At 36.0% G+C, this 23,314-nt stretch overlaps 1 protein-coding gene across 1 annotated transcript; it reads left to right on the top strand.

Annotated features, from left to right (window-relative positions):
• Positions 1–1,163: 1,163 nt before the first annotated feature.
• Positions 1,164–18,206, top strand: LOC138318692 (TNF receptor-associated factor 3-like). The gene is made up of 10 exons (XM_069261306.1): positions 1,164–1,306; positions 3,653–3,757; positions 3,939–4,106; positions 5,118–5,198; positions 6,008–6,085; positions 6,284–6,403; positions 6,731–6,844; positions 11,221–11,413; positions 14,789–15,055; positions 17,593–18,206. The coding sequence occupies exons 1-10, from the start codon at positions 1,178–1,180 to the stop codon at positions 17,895–17,897; spliced, it is 1,560 nt and encodes a 519-aa protein (XP_069117407.1). The 5' UTR covers positions 1,164–1,177; the 3' UTR covers positions 17,898–18,206.
• Positions 18,207–23,314: the final 5,108 nt, after the last annotated feature.

The following is a 23,314-nucleotide window of genomic DNA, read 5'->3' as shown; positions in this document are numbered from 1 at the left end:
ATTCATTTGGTTTCACACTAAATCCGACTTTCTGATTGGCTGATACTTTTTCTTCATATACTATGAAGAAAAAATCGGAGAATGTCACAAAAAACCCGACGTTAACATGACGTCACAATAGAGAGGTCGACGTTGCATATTGATTTAGAAAAAATAATCCATTGGAAAATCAATGGAATCGTATGCTTAAACATATTTTATATGATCAAGTAGTCTGCAAAATTAATAAGAAGCATTGATGTCACTATTTTTTAGCTTCATCGGGTAATGAAATAAATTTTGTTTGCAAACTTTTGTGAGAATCCGCTACGCTGTAGTTGTGTAACCTCTATTTTGCTTTTGGTGCAAGCGCAATCAGTACTTGACAATTATATAATTTCAGCAATGGCGATTTCCTTAGGTTCTATGAGTTCCTCATCCATTCCTATACAGCAGACACCCCCAGGGAATCCGGTCTTTGTCAAGCTTGACCCAAAATACAAGTGTCTAAAGTGCAGGTAGGATACCAAAATCAACAGAGGGAAATGTTTAAATACAAAAATATTATGAAGAGTAATTTGTAGTAAGGTCTTTATTATACAGTCAGGGGTTTCATTATCTTTCAGGAGAGGCGGTACAATTGCAATTTCAGGGGGTACTTTTTTATACCATCTGTATGCTATCTAATGTGATTTAGCCCAAATCAGGCGGTACCACAGCTAGGTTCATCCGGCAAAAGGTCCTGGGTACCGCCTGATATTGAAACCCCTGTACAGTAAATATACAACATCATTTTGTTGCCTAGTACTACTGGTTTGACATTGCACAATCTCCAAAGAGATGCTGTAGTTGTAACCATAAATAATTCGCATTAAAAGATAGAATCTTAAAAGTTTACCTTGACTTGGCTGTAAATGAACATTTGTAAGGACACAAATGGTAGCTCCATGCAGCTAAATGCTTCCTAGAGAGTTGAGAAAGAGATTGGTAACTTTCTAATAAAAGGTTCTATATTATTTTGCACCTCGGGCCAGATGAGAGTGAAAATGGACTTTGTACCAACTCACTATAGGGGTTATGGATTCATGTCTAAGATAAGAAAGTTAGTAAACTTGTCTTTTGATAAAAAAACATGCTTTACTGGTACAGATATTGAAGTACAACAATATATTTAATTTTTCAGAAAATGTGTTAAGAGATGCAGTACAAACGCTTTGTGGTCACAGAATGTGTGAAAATCTGTGCATTTGAGATATTTGATGAACAACCATCTATTCGATGTCCTGGAAACGAAGATACATGTGTACCAGAATTAAAGAAAGAAGAGGTAGGCATTGGCAACTTATTTAAAAAACAGTGAGTTGTATTGTATATATTCTGTTGTCATTTAAAGATGGCCCAAAAAAGTGTGTGGCACAGCCAAATGAAATAGTTTATTCTTATTAAGAGCCAGGGTCATGTAAGGATGTGCCAGCTTGGTTTTTTGGTGGAGGAAAGCCGGAGTACCCGGATAAAAACCACCGACCAGCAGTCAGTACCAGGCAACTGCCCCACATGTGATAGGAATATCCTATCATTAGCAGTATACCTTCAAAGGTTCAAAGGAATAAAATGATCTGGGTATCACACTATTTGACCTTTAACCTCAAGGCCAACTCAAGTTTCTTTGTGGTTTTTCTTAAACACTTCAATTGGTATTGCAAAGGAACAATTTACTGTAAATTTATGAGTGCATCACACTGCTTCCGAAAACTCTCCACCTCTGTCTGGGTATCAAGGTCAAAACCGACTTAGAGCAATAGCCAAGTATTGACTGAAGGTCAGAGGGTTTTCTTTTTAAGTCCTTGAATGACCCTGGCTGTTAATAGGAAGTAAAAACTAAACCATTTTGTCTATCCTATGGTTACAATTTTTTTCTGTGGTCTATTTCAAATGCCATACTTATCACTGAAACTTCATTCTGGTATTTGGATCATTGGTTGAAAGCTAAGGTTCAAACATATCCAAAATAGATCAATGGCACATTTATGCTGAATCATTAGGTCATCTGACATGCATCGTCCGTCGCCGTGCGTAAACTTTTCATTCAAACGACTTTTTCTCAATAACCGAAAGGCCCAGGGTACTGATATTTGGCCTGTAGCATGCTGGGATGAAGGGCTACCAAGTCTGTTCAAATAAATGACCTTGACCTTCATTCAAGGTCACAGGGGTCAAATAGGCTAAAATCTTTCAACGACTTCTTCTCAAGAACAAGAAGGCCAAGGGTAATGATATATCGCCTGTAGCATGCTGGGATGAAGGACTACCAAGTTTGTTCAAATGAATGACCTTGACCTTTATTCAAGGTCACAGAGGTCAAATAGGCTAAAATCATTTAAATAACTTCTTGTGAATAAATAAGAGGCCTAGAGACCTGATATTTGGCCCCTGACATGTTGGGATGAAGGGCTATGAAGTTTGTTCAAATGAATGACCTTGACCTTCATTCAAGGTCACAGGGGTCAAATAGGCTAAAATCTTTAAATGACTTCTCAAGAACCAAAAGGCCCAGCATACTCATATTGGGCCTGCAGCATGCTGGGATGAAGGGCTTCCAAGTTTGTTCAAATAAATGACCTTGATCACCTTCAAGCAAGGTCACAGGGGTCAAATAGGCTAAAATCTTTAAACAGTATCTTTTCAAGAACGGAAAGGCTCAGGGTTCTCATATTTGACCTGCAACATGCTGGGATGAAGGGCTACCAAGTTTGTTCAAATGAATGACCTTGACCTTCATTCAAGGTCACAGGGGTCAAATAGACTAAAATCCTTTAAACAACTTCTTGTGAATAACTAAGAGGCCTAGAGACTTGATATTGGGCCCCTGACATGCTGGGATGAAGGACTATGAAGCTTGTTCAAATGAATGACCTGTGACATTCTGGGATGAAGGGCTACCATATTTGGTTTTTAAAAAAATGACCTTGATCTTCATTCAATATCACAGGTGTCAAAATGGCTAAAATCTTTAAATGGCTATGTTGTATTGTGCCAATAGTCAGATGACCGTTAAGGCCCATGGGCCTCTTGTTTAAAATGAGACGTTCCAATCTCTGTCAGTTCTGATCTGCAGTACCAATGTGGGCCTAATCTGGATTTTACAGTTCTCCTGTGACCGCGCATAGTGTTCTTACACACATGTGTTTTCAATTGCATAGTCATTATTTCTATGAACAATGTGTTTTTTTAAGCCAGTCAAAATGACCAAGCGGTGTTGACAGGTGGCAGCGGTGACCATATCGTCGGACAATGTGTCACACTGCTGTACTTAGACATCATCCAATATCAATTGAGATGTGCTGACTTTAGTCATCAAGGTTGGTATAGGTACAGGCTTCTACAGTTAATGTTGTTTTAGCAATACCAAGATGATAAGGAGACAGCACCTCACATGTGGAAGTTGATGTTTCTATTGCCAAAGGTGTTAGTAGTCCGTGTCTGGAATACTGGTATGGAACCCTTCCAACTCAGAAAAAAGGATACTCTATTTTCAACAGACCAAAATAAAATTGGTGTTTATGTTTTGGTATTTTCCTTATGAACTTTAACTCCACATGCAACCAGATGTATTCTACTATTCCTAACAGAAAATCTTTTTAAGTTGAATTATTACTTTTACAACCTATTGAAGATATTCCGAGACCCCAGTGCTCGACGAGAGGTAGGAGCCCTACCTGTATATTGTTCCTACAGAGATCAAGGATGTCAAGTACAAGTACAGTGGAGACAACTACAGGTACGTCTCAATAATATAGAGCATATGGGTGAGTCTAGAAGTGTGTTTACAGATAATGATAAGCTAGAACTTAAATATAGACCAATTGAATTGCTTTCCTCAGATTGCATATTTCTGTATTGTTGTAAAATATAGTTTATCAACAAAAAATAAATAATATTTCAATTTCATGGTTGTATAGGATCACGAACAGATCTGTGACTACAAGACGGTACAGTGTAGCTATGTCACGAATGGATGTGGTGTACGTGGTATCAGAACGGCCATAGAGGAACATCTGAGCGGATGTGAATACAGAGATATCAGCTGTGCCTACTGTGGGGACGATATTATCTTAAATCAGAAACAGGTAATCATGACCGCCTTTTTTTTTGTGTCTTATTTTTTATCTGACAGCTGTTGTATATTTTTTAAAGATAGTTTGTATACTCACACATACCAAAGTTAGGGAGGGAGGAGGATATACTGAAATAACTCAAGATATATTTCATTGAAATTTCTCATCAATGACACATCACATGCTTCAAAAATGGTTACCATGGAAACTAGTGCTGGAATGGTTAGTAAAATGCCTTCCGGTTAACTGGATCGGATTAACCGAAACATAACCGGATAACCGTCACTGTTGAAGTAACGCTACAGTCGTACATCGATGTCATAAATTCGTAATACTTCGTCTGGATTCGATAACAATCACTCACATCATTCAGGAAACAATCATTTGACACAGAGAATTATTGCTTTGAATTAGATTTATTTTGTTTGTTTTCAATAAAACCATGACGGTGAATGGAAATTGGTGTAAACACTTACAATGTCAAAGTAGGCCAACTTCCTGCACATGTGAGCACATCACACTCACTGGAACATTTGCATAGTCTATATAGAAGCCAAGTGAAACCTAAGCATTTTAGTGACACCCAGTTTCCGATAAAAACACTATTGTCATAACACTCTTAATTTCATTACAAAATTGCGCTTCTGAAAGCATGTATACTTTATACTATATGTGAAGACAATCGTTAGTACAGGAATTTCATTACTTTGAGGATTATTTTTGCTGTATGACATGTAAATGGCGGTTATCAGATAGGAAAAATGCTAACCAGATACAAGCTCAAAACGACCGGTTACCCATTCTAGCACTAATGGAAACACAATGGCGGAACATTTAGTTGCCATGGTCTGAAAAAAGGGATAACTGGGAGTATTAGTTAGCCATTGGCTTAAAGTTCTAGTTGTTTCTGCTATTTCTAGAAAATTGAAATTGAATTATTAATAATGATGCAAATGCCTGGATATACTGATTATACAGTACTGTTGCTAGAAGTGTTCTTAAGATTGTTTGTTTAATTTATAGGAACATGAACTTACACAGTGTAGAAAATTCCCGATTCCATGTCCCAATGGTTGTGGTCATCCAAACCTACCAAGAGATGAAGTAAGTTGGTTGTGTAACTCTCACCATTGTAAAAAAATAATATTATCAGAATAAATCATTTTATTTAAATTATTCTGATGCATCAGACTTGAAGACTTGTATAGATCTTTAAGTTTACATTTAATTTAATTGACTTTCTAATGTTATAATTTGAAACCCTTTGAAAAGAGGGGGACTTATTGAATCACCCTGGTGTCCGTGTAGCTAATGTTGAAATACTGTTATCCACAATAATTGACTTTGATTTCTTCTTTAAGTTAGATTATAAGTGTCATTATGGGTATAAAGAATATATATATAAGAAAGAAAAGGCTGGATTGTAATACATGTATTTTCAAGAGGCGTTATCAGTCAAAATTACAAGGTCAAGGTTAATGTGCATGTTATGAAAAGCTGTTATCTATAATAAATGACATGATTGATTTCTGCATTATCTATGAATTAATATATTATTATAAGAGTTGTTAAAGTTGTAAATGGGCAATCAGTTAAAAGGAGAACTTACATATTCAAACACAGTATTTTGATAATTAATTTAAGAAGCCCAATGGGCCAAAAGTAAAAGTTTCAGGTTTTGGTACAAGTTGTGAATACTGTTATCCATAACAATTGACATTGGTTTCTACATTAATGTAGGATTATATATAAACGTAGTGTTGTTTGGTTTATAGACAACAATTTTAAGGAGAAAACAGAATTTCATAAATTTCAAAGGGCAAAAATATACTTTATATTTATGTGTTTTTCTTGTATCCGCAAATGAAAGTTGCAACAAAATAACTTAATTATATCCATATTTTGATTTTTAGATACGAGAACATGTTGAAGTGGGTTGTTCAAAAAAGCCCATTCATTGTAAATTTACCAATGTTGGATGTGAATTTGCTGTGAGTATTTTAGCTGCATGCATACTTTTGCATTGGTGTCAACAGTTTTTTTTTCCAAAATTCATATATATGATTTGTACAAATATTTGCGAAACATTTGAATTCATGTTCAAGCTCTCTTTTAAAATAACTCAAAAATTTGAATCTCACAAAAGTAAAGTGATTAACAGTACTGGTATTCCCCCTGATTTACTTTAGGGATCACAAGAAAATGTGAAAAAGCATGAACGGGAAGCAATAGATCATCACCTACAGCTCACTACTGTGTACACAGCTAGCATCGACCTTCAGAGTATGGAGATCCGGAGAGAAATACAGGTATGTGTAGATAAGCCTCCAGGGTATTTGGAATTATGAAGAGAAATAATATATATACATGAATATGTAGATGTATATGTATATTATTATCATACTTACAGAGATTTGAAATCTGAATAGAACTAAAAGAATGTATAGGTATATATGTAGCCATAATACATCTATGTACATTACACAATGGATATTTTTATCATGTATTAATTCTTAGAAATTTTACATTGTTAAAAATTCATTTCTTAAAAAATACATGTCTACAATCAACATACCTTGAGAGAAAAGTTACTTATTTCAATCTCTAAGAAGAATATCTTTTACACCTTATAACAGGATATATCTGCGAGTCGGGACATCTACAAACGCACTGTCGACCAGTGTCTACAGGAAGTAGGCACAGTCAGACAAGGACTCGAAATCAGCAAAATGGCTGTGAAGGATATGAAGGTTTGAATATTTGACTTAACAAAAAGATTAATGGAGTTTTAATTTGACCATTTAAAGGATACCTGATCGTTCAATTAAAGATGCTCCACCTCTGACAAATGGTATTTTTCTCTATCAAAAAATGGAGCAGATGAATTAGTATTTTTAGCTCACCTGCCCGAAGGGCAAGTGAGCTTATGCTATGGTGCAGCGTCCGTCGTCCATCCATCATCCGGCCGTCCGGCCGTCCGGCATCCTGCCGTCCGGCATCAACTTTTCCATTTAAAAAACTTCTTCTCCAAAACTTGGAGACCTAAAGTCCTGAAATTTGACTTATAGCATGCTGGGATGAAGGGCTACCAAGTTTGTTCAAATGAATGACCTTGACCTTCATTCAAGGTCACAGGGGTCAAATAGGTGAAAATCTTTAACAAACTTCTTCTAAATAACCAAAAGGCCTAGAGACCTGAAATTTGACCTGTGACATGCTAGGATGAAGGGCTACCAAGTTTGTTCAAATGAATGACCTTGACCTTCATTCAAGGTCATGGGGGTCAAATAGACTAAAATCTTTAAACGACTTCTCTTTAATAACCAAGAGGCTAGGGACCTGATATTAGGCCTGTGGCATGCTGGGATCAAGGCTACCCAATTTGTTCAAATGAATGACCTTGACCTTCATTCAAGGTCACAGGGGTCAAAAAGGCTAAAATCTTTAAACGACTTCTTCTTAATAACCAAGAGGCCTAGTGACCTGATATTGGGCCTATGACATGCTGGGATCAAGGGCTACCCAGTTTGTTCAAATGAATGACCTTGACTTTCATTCAAGGTCACATGGGTCAAATAGGCTAAAATCTTTAAACGACTTCTTCTTAATAACCAAGAGACCTAGGAACCTGATATTAAGCCTATGACCTACTGGGATAGAGAGCTACCAAGTTTGTTCAAATGAATGACCTTGACCTTTATTCAAGGTCACAGGGGTCAAAAAGGCTAAAATCTTTAAACGACTTCTTAATAACCAAGAGGAATAGAGACCGATATTGGGCCTGTGGCATGCTGGAATAAACGACTACCAAGCTTGTTCAAATGAATGACCTTGACCTTCATTCAAGGTCACAGGGTCAATAAGGCTAAATTCTTTAAACAACTTCTTCTTAATAACCAAGAGGCCTAGGGACCTGAAATTGGGCCTGTGACATGCTGGGATGAAGGGCTACCAAGCTTGTTCAAATGAATGACCTGGACCTTCATTTAAGGTCACAGGGGTCAAAAAGGCTAAAATCTTTAAACGACTTCTTCTTAATAACCAAAAAGCCTAGGGACTTGATATTGGGCCTGTGGCATGCTGGGATCAAGGGCTACAAAGATTGTTCAAATGAATGACCTTGACCTTCAGTCAAAGTCACAGGGGTCAAATAGGCTAAAATCTTTAAATAACTTCTTTTTAATAACCAAGAGGGCTAGAGACCTGATAGTAGGCATGGGACATGTTGGGATGAAGCGCTACAAAGTTTGTTCAAATGAATGACCTTGACTTTCATTCAAGGTCACAGGGGTCAAAAAGGCTAAAATCTTTAAATAACTTCTTTTTAATAACCAAGAGGGCTAGAGACCTGATAGTAGGCATGGGACATGTTGGGATGAAGCGCTACAAAGTTTGTTCAATTGAATGACCTTGACTTTCATTCAAGGTCACATGGTCAATAGGCTAAATCTAAGACTAATGAATGGAAGCTATGGAGGGCTAAATTTTTCAAATGAATGACCTTGACCTTCTTTCAAGGTCACAGGGGTCAAAAAGGCTAAAATCTTTAAACGACTTCTTCTTAATTACCAAAAAGCCTAGGGACCTGATATTGGGCCTGTGGTTGCTGGGATCAAGCTCTACAAAGATTGTTCAAATGAATGACCTTGACCTTCAGTCAAGGTCACAGGGGTCAAATAGGCTAAAATCTTTAAACAACGTCTTTTTAATAAGCAAGAGGGCTAGAGACCTGATATTAGGCATGGGACATGTTGGGATGAAGTGCTACAAAGTTTGTTCAAATGAATGACCTTGACTTTCATTCAAGGTCACATGGGTCAAATAGGCTAAAAACTATAAAGACTTCTTCTTAAAAACCAAAAGGCATAGGGACCTGATATTGGGCCTGTGGAATGCTGGGATCAAGGGCTACCAAATTTGTTCAAAAGAATGTCCTTGACCTTCATTCAAGGTCACAGGGGTCAAATAGGCTAAAATCTTTAAACAAATTCTTTTTAATAACCAAGAGGCAAAGAGACCTCTAATGTGCTTAGGGATGATATAAATTCTTATTTACTCTTTTTGTTAAGTATGAACCATGTATGATTACCAGGTTGCAGGTGAGCAATTCGGGGCCATTGGGCCCTTGTTTTCAGTTACAAAAGTTACTTACTTTACACAATTACCACCATTGAAAAGTTTGAGCTTCTAATTTTACTTCAAGATAAAAATATTGAAAATAATTAATTGCGTCCTGAAAAAATTTCATGGCGTTATGTCCTATATGGAATGAAGTACTGATTGTGCATGCACCAAAAGCAAAATGAATTATTTATATATTATTTTCTGTGTTAATTAAACATGTATATTTATGATAAAACACCAATTATTGTTCAGATTATGATTATGGTTTATGCTCTGTCGGCGGTGGAGCATCTTTTAAAAAAGGTTATAAACAGTTATACAAATTTTTCAATAATGCTTCTGGAGTTTTAATTTGACTATTTATTATAAGGATACATGATGTTTTTGTTGGGTTTTTTTTTTCAAAAAAAAAAAAAAATCATACATTATCTATTTGTTAATAAAACTTCTAATGTCTATAAAATTAATTATTATTTTGATAATTTATAGATATTATTCAACAAAAAAGTTTTGTAATGTCTTAAAATGTTATCTTTATATGATGTATATTTTTATGTAACTAACACTATGAACATCTCAAATGGTGTAGTAAATGTTAGATAAAGGTTCGAAGTAAAACAAGTATAGATATACACTTAATGCTGTTTTGATCAAAGCTGTTATTTTCCTGGTAACAACATATCATTTTGAAAGGGATATATTATGCATTTACTTGAAATTATTTGTGTTTTATGCAAAAATTATGTATATTTTGATGGCTAGATCTACATATCTCTCTGTCATCTTATCTAGAAGGATCAACTGTGAACTGGATACCAGTGTTCAAGGTGTCCTAAATTGGAATGAAATGGTTAAATCTTATAATTTTGGCTACATTTTAATCATGAAAGGAAAATTTCAGGTCTCTATAAGAATTTTTTAAGCCTATGTCTATATTACATTTTAAGCTTGCCTCTTGAATCGGTTTAGGTGTTGTATCTAAATCCATGTTTCAGTGCAAGTGTTGAAATACTGATACATGTACATTCATAACAACTGACATTGATTTCTACAATAATTTTGGATTATACTTGTTGTAATGGGTACCAGTATGGACAATGACATTTTGTATTTTAAAGAAGAAAATGCTTGATATTAGAATTTCAAGTGGCCCAATGGGCTGAAATAACCAGGTTAATGTTTTGGTGCAAGTCCAGAGACGAGCTTTGCCGTTCTCAAACAGCTGTTGTTTATATCAAACCCCGGTGTTTAAAGTTATTTCTATTGTATACATTCAATATTGTAACAGGAAAGTAGAAGGTTTGAAATTAAAAGGTGATATGAAACAAATCTACCCTCCTACCTGTAGATTGAGGCACTCACAGCTACTTCGGGTGAGGTACCTAATAATAATATATGCTCATTTGATGATCAAATCAGCCATCCCAATATACACTTCCCTCCATGAAGTCTTCGCCTTTGGAGACACACTTATATACAACTAAGACTTGACAATCTCTCTGCTAAGCATACTCACAATGCAGAGGTCGGATAATTTGCCATTTATTATTTAGAGAGGGAAAAAAGTGACCATACCAGGATTTGAAAAAAAGAGATCTTTTAAATTCCAACTACAGATGCCAGCAGAGCTGCCAATGGATCTACATTTTTGTTTTTGATGAAATGTTCACTAAACATTTAATCAGTTTGATTGTGCAACTAGATTCTATTACATGGAAATCTTTACGTAACAGAATTATTATAGTTTTAAAATATGTATTAAGTACTATTAACCAACTTTCTTTCGTGGCTACTAAATTTCACATTTCTATTTTAAAAGAAGATGTCGAAGATTAACATTCACAGATTTAAAAAAAAAAGGAATTTTCTCTCAGTATAAATTATATAGATGTTAATTCATGGATAAAAACTTTTGTGAATCTACTTGGATTGCGAAAATCGCCAAAGTAAATCGTACACGAAAGAAAGTTGGTTTACAGATATTGTTTTATTGATATGGTAGTTAAAAGCTGTGGCCCTCACTGAACGGGTGATTCACCTGGAAAGACGAGTTGAAGATTTGGCAAGAAAAGACACTGTAGAAAAACAGGGACGCGACATCCAAACACTAAGGGATGGACAGACCAATATCTCTGACCGAGTAACACAGATTGAACGGAATGGAGGCGGCGCAGGATTAGGGGAGGGTGTTCCAGGTACTGAGGGTTATCAGACAGGTTGTGGGTATATACTAAATTACTACTGTAAACCAATTTTTTTCACACCCATGTTTCTCATTTTCTTGCCCAATGACTCCAGAAGCTCTTTTATATAGTATCTATATTTGATGCATTCTGTAATTTCTTTTTGACTGTGAAACACACAAAAAATTATTGCTCATTAAAATAAGTTGGTTTACAGTATATCGCAGCTTTGTTAATGCTTAGTCCGCTTAATGGTATCATGTATTTTTAGGTCATCTGACCGAAGGTCAGGATGACCTATTGTCATCGTGTTTTGTCCGTCGTCGTGCGCCGTGCGCCGTGCGCCGTGCGTCGTGCGTAAGACTATTTATACAAAAGCCTATTCCTCCTTAACCCTTGAGCGGATTACATCCATATTTGGTGTGAAACATCATTGGGGGAGGACAATCATATTTTATATAAATGAGCCTGGTCCGACCCCTAGGGGCTGAGGGGTGGGGCCCCAAAAGGGCAAATTTTCTTAATTTAAGCTTTAAAATCCTACTCCTCTTTCATCCTTGGATGGATTTCATCCATATTTGGTGTGAAACATCATTGGGGAAGTAAAATCATATTTTATATAAATGAGCCTGGTCCGACCCCTAGGGGCTTAGGGATGGGGCCCAAAAAAGGGCAAATTTTCTTAATTTTAGCTTTAAAATCCTACTCCTCCTTCATCCTTTAATGGATTTCATCTATATTTGGTGTGAAATATCATTGGGGAAGGACAATCATATCGTATATAAATGAGCCTGGTCCGACCCCTAGGGGCTGAGGGGTGGGGCCCCAAAAGGGCAAATTTTCTTAATTTTAGCTGGCCCACTTCCTGTTTTCAGGTTTCGGTCTCCGATCTCAATGAAAATTAGTCTATAGGGGTTTAAATTGATGCCGAACAACATGCAAACATGTTCGTGAAGATTTTGGTATTCCAAGATGGCCGCTGACCCGCTTCCTGTTTTCAGGTTTCAGTCTCCGATCTCAAGGAAAATTGGTCTATAGGGGTTTTAATTGATTCAGAAGGGGAACTTCAGATGAGGACAATCATATTTTATAAAGGACCGAGCTAAGACCCATGAGGATAGTACGGCGGATGTCCAAAATGGAAGCTGTGCTGAAATTTGGCTTTAAAATCTGACTCCTCCTTATATTAATCCATGAATGGGTTACAACCATATATGGATGAAGGGCTACCAAGTTTGTTCAACAAATGACATTTACCTATTTCAGAAACTTACATATTCAACTAGGGAGTTCCTTGTATTGTTTATATTAATCTTTAACCAATACTTTATACTGTGACTTTGTTGTTTTGTGCAATGAGTCAGATGACCGTTAAGGCCCATGGGCCTCTTGTTAGAATAGCTTTGACCTATATATTGATTTCAATTAGAATTACATTGGAGAAAAAAATTCTCCTTTACGAGCATCTTTTGTTTTACGTAGCTCTTTCAGTCTTGACGCTATTGCATCAACATCTGACTCATGGACACAATCATATACAACATGTATATGCCTTGATCAGTATCAGATCACCAAGGTTATTAAATCCAATATTAGTCCAGACTCTCCCACATGGCTTATAAGAGACAGAGAACACCACTAAGTACACCAGTTGCATACATCAGATTTTGAGGGGTTCAATATAACCTTGGGATGAAACTTGGATCCCAGTCATTCTACATACATCCGGGAAAAAAAAGTTGTCTAGACTCTAATCTTTAATATAAGAAGGCATTGGCAGGCCTCTAAGTTAAGAAAAAATTACTTGCATATGCAATTAAATAAAACAAAAGGCAAGTTAGAATTGATTGCCTATCACCATGTGGCAAGAAAAAAACATACCAGTGGGAATTTCATATATCGGTTCATTTATGACCAGATTGTCATGTACCAAAACATGACCTACATACATTCAAGGCAAAGCTTGTCAAGGAACTCTCTTCTGTATAATCATCAGGCACTAGAACTTAAATTCATACTATGGATCCATCTAAATGAGACGAATGGGAATTTCTGGCATAATTAGCTTCACAAAGGTTAATTGGAAAACTTGATTTTCTAAATTTTATATTTTGTTTCTTTTTCTACATTTCATTTTTATTCGGTCATCTGACCCGAAGGGTCAGGATGACCTATTGTCATCATGCACCATCCGTCGTCGTGTGCCGTGGGCCGTGCGTAAACTTTTCATTCAAACGACTTCTTCTCAAGAACCAGAAGGCCCAGGGTACTGATATTAGGCCTGTAGCATGCTGGGATGAAGGGCTACCAAGTTTGTTCAAATGAATGACCTTGACCTTCATTCAAGGTCACAGGGGTCAAATAGACCAAAATCCTTTAAACAACCTCTTGTGAATAACTAAGAGGCCTAGAGACATGATATTGGGCCCCTGACATGCTGAGATGAAGGGCTATCAAGTTTGTTCAAATGAATGACCTTCATATTCATTCAAGGTCACAGGGGTCAAAAAGGCTAAAATATTAAACGACTTCTTCTCAAGAACCAGAAGGCCCAGGGTACTGAAATTGGGCATGTAGCATGCTGGGATGAATGGCTATCAAGTTTGTTCAAATGAATGACCTTTACCTTCATTCAAGGTCACAGGGGTCAAATAGGCTTAAATCTTTAAACAAATTCGTCTCAAGAACCGAAAGATCTAGGATGCTCATATTGGGCCTGCAGCATGCTTTGATGAAGGGCTGCCAAGTTTGTTCAAATTAATGACCTTTACTGTCATTCAAGGTCACAGGGGTCAAATAGGTTAAAATTCTTAAACGACTTCTTGAGAATAACTAAAAGGCCTAGAGACCTGATATTGGGCCTGTGACATGCTGGGATGAAGAGCTAGCAACTTTGATCAAATGAATGACCTTGACGTTCATCCAAGGTCATAGGGGTCAAATAGGCTAAAATCTTAAAATAACTTTTAGTGAATAACTAAGAGGCCTAGAGACCTGATATTGGGCCTGTGGCATGCTAGGATGAAGGGCTACCATATTTGTTTAAACAAATGACCTTGATCTTCGTTCAAGGTCACAGGGGTCAAAATGGCTAAAATCTTTAAATGACTATGTTGTATTGTGCCAATAGTCAGATGACCGTTAAGGCCCATGGGCCTCTTGTATTTTTTCTTATTCTATATTTTATGTATGTTTATATGTGGGTTGCTATGACTTTTCTTGAAACCAAGGTGATTAGATTGGGTCTATCCATCTGTCTATCTATCTAACACTTCCATCCTGAGCAAAATCTGTAATAAGACATTAATTCAGTTTTCGTCGAAATTGGTTAATTTTATAAAGACTTTGCCAGGCTTAATATTAATAATTTTCATATTATGTATATAGGTAATGTTGGTAATCAGATCCAGAACCATGAGAGACAAATTGGACTAATTGATGTCCGTCTGGCAGAATTAGACCTCAGACTTCAGATACATGAGACTGCCTCATTCAATGGTGTCCTGATGTGGAAAATAAGAGATTACGCAAGAAGAAAACAAGAAGCTATCAATGGCAGAACACTGTCCTTGTACAGTCAACCTTTCTACACAAGTCAGTTCGGCTACAAAATGTGTGCCCGCGTATATCTGAATGGAGATGGCATGGGCAAAGGTAAACATAATCTCTACATCAATGTTGTAGTTCTCAGTTCACAGAATTATCAAGAGATGGTGATAGGTATAGTTATTAGGTCGTCTGATCCTCTTTTCATCGTGCATGTAGTATGCTTGGATGAAGGGCTACCAACTTTGTTCATATAAATGACCTTGACCTTCTTTCAAGGTCACAGGGTCCAAATCGGCTTAAATCTTATAAACGACATTTTGTCAATAACTAAGAGTCTAGAGACCTGATATTGGGCCTGTAGCAATTTTGGATAAAGGTCGATCAAGTTTGTTCATATATATGACCTCAACCTGCATTCAAGGTCAAAGGGGTCAAAAGGGCTAGAATTTTTAAACAATTTCTTGTCAATAAGTAAAAGCCCTAGAGATCCAATATTTGGCCTGTAGCATGCTGGAATGAAGGACTAATAAATGACCTTGACATTTACCTTCAAGATCACAAGAGTCAAAAAGGCTAGAATTTTTAAACAACTTCTTTTAAATAACTTAGAACCCTAGAGACCTGATATTGGGCCTATAGCATGCTGAAATGAAGGGCTAATAATTTCATTCATATAGATGACCTTGACCTTGACCTGACCCTTCAATGTCACATGGGTCAAAAAGGCTTAAACAAATTAGCTACTTCTTGTCAATAACTAGTATAGGAGCCATAGAAACTAGATGTTAGACCTGTAACATGCTGGGATAAATCACCTAGACCTTCATTCAAGGTCATAGGAGTTAAATAGGCTGAAATCTTTAAATGATTTCTTGTTTATAACTAAGAGCCCTAGACACCTGATATTAAGCCTGTAGCATATTTGGATGAAGGGCTACCAAGTTTGTTCATATAAATAACTTCAACCTTCATTCAAGGTTTTGGGGGTCAAATCAGCTTAAACCTTTAAACAACTTCTTGTCAATACGTAAGAGGCATAGAGACCAGGTATTGGGACAGTATACAAAAGCTAGGTGACTTAGACTTATAATTTGACCTTTGATATCAGTGAAAGAAAAAAAACTTATCCATAATATTGTCCATAATGTATGTATCTCCAAATCAAAAGACACTCAAACTTTTTACTTGGGTTAAGGTATTTTAGGTCATTTGACCCGAAGGATCAGGATGATCTATTGTCTTCATGCACCGTCCGTCGTCGTGCGCTGTGCACCGTATGCCGTGCTTAAACTTTTCATTCAAACAACTTCTTCTCAATAACCAAAAGGCCCAGAGTACTGATATTTAGTCTATAGCATGCTGGGAAAAAGGTCTACCAAGTTTGTTCAAATTAATGACCTTGACCGTCTTTCAAGGTCACAGGGGTCAAATAGGCTAAAATATTTAAATGACTTCTTTTCAATAACCGAAAGGCACAGGATACTGATATTGGGCATGTAGCATGCTGGGATGAAGGGCTACCAAGTTTGTTCAAATGAATGACCTTTACTTTCATTCAAGGTCACAGGGATCAAATAGGCTAAAATGTTTAAACAACTTCTTCTCAAGAACATAATGGCCCAGGATACACATATTGGGCCTGCAGCATGCTGGGGTGAAGGGCTACCAAGTTTGTTCAAATAAAGTACCTTGACCTTCATTCAAGTCAAAATAGGCTAAAATGTTTAAACAACTTCTTCTCAAGAACTGAAAGGTTTAGGATGCTCATATTGGGCCTGCAGCATGCTCGGATGACTGGCTACCAATTTATTCAAATGAATAACACCTTGATCTTCGATCAAGGTCACAGGGGTCAAATAGGCTAAAATATTTAAAATACTATGTTGTATTTTGCTAATAGTCAGATGACTGTTAAGACCCATGTTTTAGATGAGAATGGTGTGTAACGTGCAAAAACCAGGTAATGGTGACCTATATTTTTACTTTTGATCTCTGTTAAATAAAAAGCTTGTTCAGACTTTATCTCTTATATGACAGTGGAACATGTTATTTGGTATATGGGCCCAATCTAGTTGAGATGGTACATCTCATAACAACACCAGGTCACTGTGACCTATTTTTTGGCTGACTATTGAAATATGTTTTTAGCTCAGCTGCCTGAAGGGCAAGTGCGCTTATGCCGTGTTACAGCATGTGTCCGGCATCAACTTTTCCATTTAAACAACTTTGAAACCTAGAATCCTAGTTGAAATTTGACTTATGTTAGGCCAAGTTTGTTCAAATGAATGACCTTGACCTTTCAATTAAGTTCACAGGGATCAAATAGGCTAAAATCTTTAAACAACTTCTTATAAATAACTAATAAGAGACCTAGAGATCTGATAATGGACTTGTAGCATGATGAGGATCAAGGGACACCATCTTTGTTGAAATGAATAACCTTGACCTTCATTCAAGGTCTAATTCATCAAATATATCAGAACCTGAACTTCTTTCATTAAAATAATTCTTTTGAATTGCCTTAATTGTTTGTCACTACAATATTCTTTGAGATTTTGTATTGTGCCAATAGTCAGATGACGGTTAATGCCCGTGGGCCTCTTTTTTCTTATTACTTGCAAGTTTTACTATGTTGACCACAGGTACACACATGTCACTGTTCTTTGTGGTGATGAGAGGTGATTTTGACAGTCTCCTTCCCTGGCCATTCCAACAGAAGGTGATCATGATGCTGCTTGATCAGGATACAGCAGCAAGACACTTGTCGGACACATTCAGGCCCGATCCAAACAGCAACAGCTTCCGAAAACCGCAAACAGAAATGAACATCGCATCAGGATGTCCTCTTTTTGTCTCTCACACTGTTCTGGAAACCAGAACATACCTTCATGATGACACTATTTTTATCAAAATTGAAGTTGACACCAATGGCATCAATCCTCCCTAACGAAGGCACGCCTCGTTTCTATTTTATAGCCAGAGATGTAGTAGTGAACATCAGTGATTGGTACATTTTTAGGTATTGGCACATCTGTAATTGCATGGAAACGCTTAGCTTCATTGCTGAATGTTTGGAATACATCTCTCCAAGCCATCAGATAATCAATCATGTCCAGTATGGCTATAATGTTCCATTATATATGTATTCACTCTCTGTATGTGTCCTACACATATTCCAGCACCTTCATGGGGATACATTTAGTGTGAGGGACAATTCTCTGGCTGTAAAGACAAAGGAAATGAGGCGCTATCAGTGGCCTTCCCAGACGACTGGTACCTTGACGTGGTTGGGAAGCTTAATGACCTTCCAAATAAACAGGAAGGCTTAACAAAGCACAGTCACTATAGTCAATCAAAATTTATTGAAAATTTTGAAAAAAACAACCTTTTGTGTTCAATTCTATTGCGAAATGCATTTTGAATAAGATATATGTTGGAATGTTTTTATATATATTACCGAGTATGTATAATGCAGATGTGAATAGAAAATTGTATTTTCAATTTTTTATTCCAAGCATGATCTTTAAATGATATTTTGACAGTGTTTTGTTGTAATAGCAAATACATGTATCCATTTTTCTCTCAAACTCCAGCAGCAGACAGATTGACAAATATTTGTCATAGATCTAGAGTTTCTTGTTGATCAAGTTTTTAGCTCACCTGCCCGAAATACAAGTGAGCTTATGCAGTGGTGCAGCAGCCGTTGTCTGTCCATCATCTGGCGTCAACTTTTCCATTATAACAACTTTTTCTCCAAAAGTTGAAGACCTAGAGTCCTGAAATGTGACTTCATTCAAGGTCACAGGGGTCAAATAGGTGCTAATCTTTTAACCAATTTCTTAATAACCAACAGGCCTAGAGACCTGATATTGGGCCCTTGACATGCTGGGATGAATAGCTACCAAGTTTGTTCAAATGCATGATCTTGATCTTCATTCAAGGTCACAGGGTCAAATAGGTTAAAATAATTTAAACAGCTTCTTCTTAATAATGAAGAGGCCTAGTGACCTAGTTTGTTCAAATGTATGACCTTGACCTTCATTCAAGGCCACAGGGGTTAAATTTGCTAAAATCTTGAAACAACTTCTTCTTAATAACCGTGGGACATAGAGACCTGTTATAAGGCCTGTAACGTGCTGGGACATGATATAAATTCTTATTGACTCTAGGTGTTATGTATACACCATGATTACCAGATAGCAGGTGAGCAATTCAGACCCATTGGGCCCTTGTTTCAAATGTCGTTGTAATATGATTATGAACAATGCATAAGTACATTACAGCAGTTGCTTTTGCAAACTATTAAATACTTATGTCTTTTTATGATACTTCTAAGACAGGCGTTTGGCTCCATAGACATTTTTCTCTATACGAGACATTCTAAAGGAATGTCTCACTTCGCTTCTCAGGATGTTGAAGAAATATATCTTAATAAGTAAATGTTTAATCAGGGTTATTGTTAAGTTGGTCTGCAAATAAACACCAATGATATGAATTGAATTTTGTTGTAGAATGTCTGATATATAAATAGGGATTGAATGTATTTTTCTAATTTTCATAGCGGCTATGAATAGCAGAAGCTATCTACATATTCCGTGGAGCTCGTTACAGTAAACTTAATTGATTCTATATCAAGAAACAACTCATTAAAGATATACATTAAGATATTGTGGGGGACTATTTTTTATCAATATGAAACCGACATGTTGTTTGAAATCAGCTGATCGCATTGATGCATGAGAATCGTTGTATTCATAGTGTATTCATAGTGTTTTCATAGGCAAATGTTTGTTATCGTCATTTGGTTGATTCATATAGTGACGAAACACTCAGAATGTAAATATATATAAATACATGTATGTAAGTCCTGGCATGTTTACCTGGGGACGTCAAGGTGTCTGAGGTCTTGAAATCTGGCTATTTTCTGATGTTTCTGAATACCTAGTGACATATATACGGCATGCTTATATTCTTTCTTGATAGGAAATCCCAGACTTATTTTATTTCAAGTTACTTACGAGACCAGCTTACTTTCGAAAGATTTCATCGGTATTAAATTCAGCTGATAACAAATAATGAATACAAATATGCGTTTATTAATACATCTGCATGTATTTATGTATGTATATAATAAGATAACAACACCACTACAAAATGTTATGAGAATTTTTGAAGTGACTACACATCATAAAAAATAATCTTAATTTTTCAGAGGATTTCCTGGAAGGAATCCAAGGCTTACTTCTTTCAAAACCGACATATTTTCCAGATACATTTGACTGGCTTACTTTCAAGACCGGCTTATTTTCGATTCTGGCTTATATTAGAGAATTTTAGGGTATTGTATCACATACCAAATTAAAGATAAACTATCTGTCTGTCGATATAGAGTATTCCCATTGTCACATCTTACACAGTTTAATAATAATCAGACTTTTTTTCTGATATTGAGTAGTGTTATATGGCCGGGCGTATTATAGACCTAGACACATGCAGTATTACACACACACACACACATATATATATATATATATATACAGAGAATACAGAGAGAGAGAGTGATATATCTATAGAGCCAAATGCCTGTGCTTCTACCTTTAGAAGTAGAGAAAGAAAGAACTACGGAATGTATGGGTTTTGGCTTTTTTTGGTCCCCAAATACATCAATTTTTTAAAACACATTTTTAAATTATTTAGTACATCCCTGATTCAGTTGTATGGAACATTTTCTGATTTTGCAGCTTAAGTTGCCATGGTAACCATCCAAAATATGCATAATGGAAGCAAATTTTTGTATATTTTGTGATCGTTTTTCTCAATAGAGTATAATCTTGAACAACAAACTTTATATTTACTGAGAATGTGTACACTTCAGTTACCTCAATAGGTGAAATATTAAGTTTGTTCAAGGATGCATACTTTGGTTTTTAAGTGGAAAAAAATAAGCAAAAAATGGCCAAAATTGATTAAAGTGAACAGTCGGGCAAGGATGGCTAAAGTCGGTAAAAATGGTGTGAATGTATCCAGTATAATTTCTTATGAAATAAAAAAATAAAATCTCTCGCCAAAATCTGTCTGCGTACGAAGAAATTAATTTAAAGTATAGGAATCCTAAAACGTCCTTCCGGCTGACTATGTCCGTGGTTACATTTACACGCAGCCTTGCTTTCAATGCTTTCAACTTTCCTTTACTTTAATGGTCAGAACTGGGAAACGTAAGCAGAACTTGGCCGTCGTATTAATATGTGAGAACTTTTGGAAGGCCAATGAACGCATTTAGACTAGTTTTCTTTGCCCGACTATTCACTTTAAATAAATTAATGCTTATAATTTGGATGGTTACCATACCAACTGTGGCTGAAAAAAATACACTGCAATCATACCTATTGTATGAAGATATGCTTGATATTTGAAATTCAACAATTTACACACAAAATAACAGGTTTGAAAATTTGACTGATTCAGAGGCACAAATCATACATAGTCCTTTGTAAATTTAGATTTTCGATGGAAGTAGGTTGATGCTTCAAACTGCATGGACATATATCTGTTAAACAGTAAGAATTTTATATTGTCTGCTGCTAGAGATAGAGAATTTGGACAGCAGAAAATACTGGTAAAGAGGGTATGAAGTTCTGTAAATGTGGGTACCCTGCATACCAGTGTTCTATAAACCACAGATAAGGTACAGTCGATCTCCATGGGCAAGGAAAGCTGGAAACGCCTCTTTTCTATCTGTCATTACAATTTTATTTTACAGTGCAAGTATTATGCTGTATTCTATCGTCATACAATACAGAGTTATTTACACATTACTTATAATATTGATCGTTACGATCAAAACTTGTCAATTCAAAATATCTATACTTTGAAAATACTTTGAAATTTGGTTTGAGAGTTTATTCCATTCAGCATTCAGGAATGTGTGCTGTGATCTTGAGTGCCCAGTTTATGTAGTGATACACATACAATGACTGTATATAGAATATGAAAGATACCTGATTATATATAGTGACATTATTGATGTTTGAATTGATACTTTTAACTACCTGGTCAGGTAAAATAGCATGATTTAATCGCTTTGTTGATTATACCTTACCATATGCAGTATGTGAAAAACATGTTTTAAAAACATATCAAACTATAATTAATTTCACTTTGAATATTTAACCTGCCAGGTCCTTTGTTATAGGGAGGTTTCTAGTCCTGTTTTTATCTATATTTTATATACACATATAATACAATAGTTTTATTTTGATACAGATGTTTATTGAATGAAAAATTTATAATACAATGGTTTTATTTTGATACAGGTGTTTATTGAATGAAAATTTGAAAAGTTTCAGATTAAATTTTATTTCAGTTGTCAAGAGTCGCAGCTAACTACTAAGCATTTTTCGTTGTTTGGTGACCCGTGCATTATTTATTGTGTGGTCTGTTTTAATTCACTTGGCCACTCTTTGATGATGGACTTGGTCACCAGACTTGATCAACATGGTATTCACTTCATTCCATCAGATACTGCTGTAGGAGGTTTTACAGGGAGTATATATAGTCATGTACGTAATATGAGCAGATACTTAACAAAAATATTACTCAGTAATTGTATACAATGTACTTATCATGCATATTTGTTCATCAATGGTGATGTCATGGATTTAGAGCAGTCACACTCTTATAAGATTGTTTAAAAAAAAAGAGTTTATGAGAATTGTATGGCCATGGTAATTTTATAGCCCTCAGGCCTACAGTTATCAGAGTCTTGTTGACTTAATTCTAGTACATGGGGATACTATATGATTAAAAAACACATTTATGTTATATCAAATACGTACAATCTTTTGTGGATTGGAACTTTAAAACTCAATCATATTAAATAGAAATTCTGTAGACAAAACATTTTATGGATAACATTTATATTTGTCCCCAATTTGTGAAAATGAAATATCTATAGGTAGTAGAATTCATAGAATAACATATTTACTCAATCTTACTAGGTAGTCAAGTAGATAGGAATATCTTTACCTGAGTAATTGCAGGTCAGCACAAGGCATGTAGAGTGCTGACCAGCAAAAGTCTTTCACGGGGACAGATATAGCTCTATCTACTTGACAGACCCATGTTTGATTATTTTTCTCCCATACTTATAGCAGGAAGCATTTTTAGCTCACCTCTCGGAAGAGAGGGGGCTAATGGAATCACTCTGGCGTCAGTGTCGGCATCGGCGCTATCGTTGGAAATCCCAAGTTAAGGTTTTGGTGTAAGTGTTAAAAACTGTTATCTTTCACAACGGATGTTGATTTCTACAATTATTTTGGATTATAATTATTGCTATGGGTGTGGACGATCATTTAAGGAGCCAAA

This window comes from Argopecten irradians, chromosome 3 (assembly GCF_041381155.1).
Source record: "Argopecten irradians isolate NY chromosome 3, Ai_NY, whole genome shotgun sequence".
Classification (NCBI taxonomy): Eukaryota; Metazoa; Mollusca; class Bivalvia; order Pectinida; family Pectinidae; genus Argopecten; species Argopecten irradians.
The sequence above is the reverse complement of the archived record's forward strand: the minus strand, read 5'-3'. Positions and strand labels throughout refer to the sequence as shown.

Coding starts and splice junctions, on each gene's coding strand:
- LOC138318692 (XM_069261306.1), top strand. CDS start 1,178: ATGCAGTACAAACGCTTTGTGGTCACAGAATGTGTGAAAATCTGTGCA. Junction 1,307..3,652: donor CAGAATTAAAGAAAGAAGAG/GTAGGCATTGGC, acceptor AACCTATTGAAG/ATATTCCGAGACCCCAGTGC. Junction 4,107..5,117: donor TTATCTTAAATCAGAAACAG/GTAATCATGACC, acceptor TTTAATTTATAG/GAACATGAACTTACACAGTG.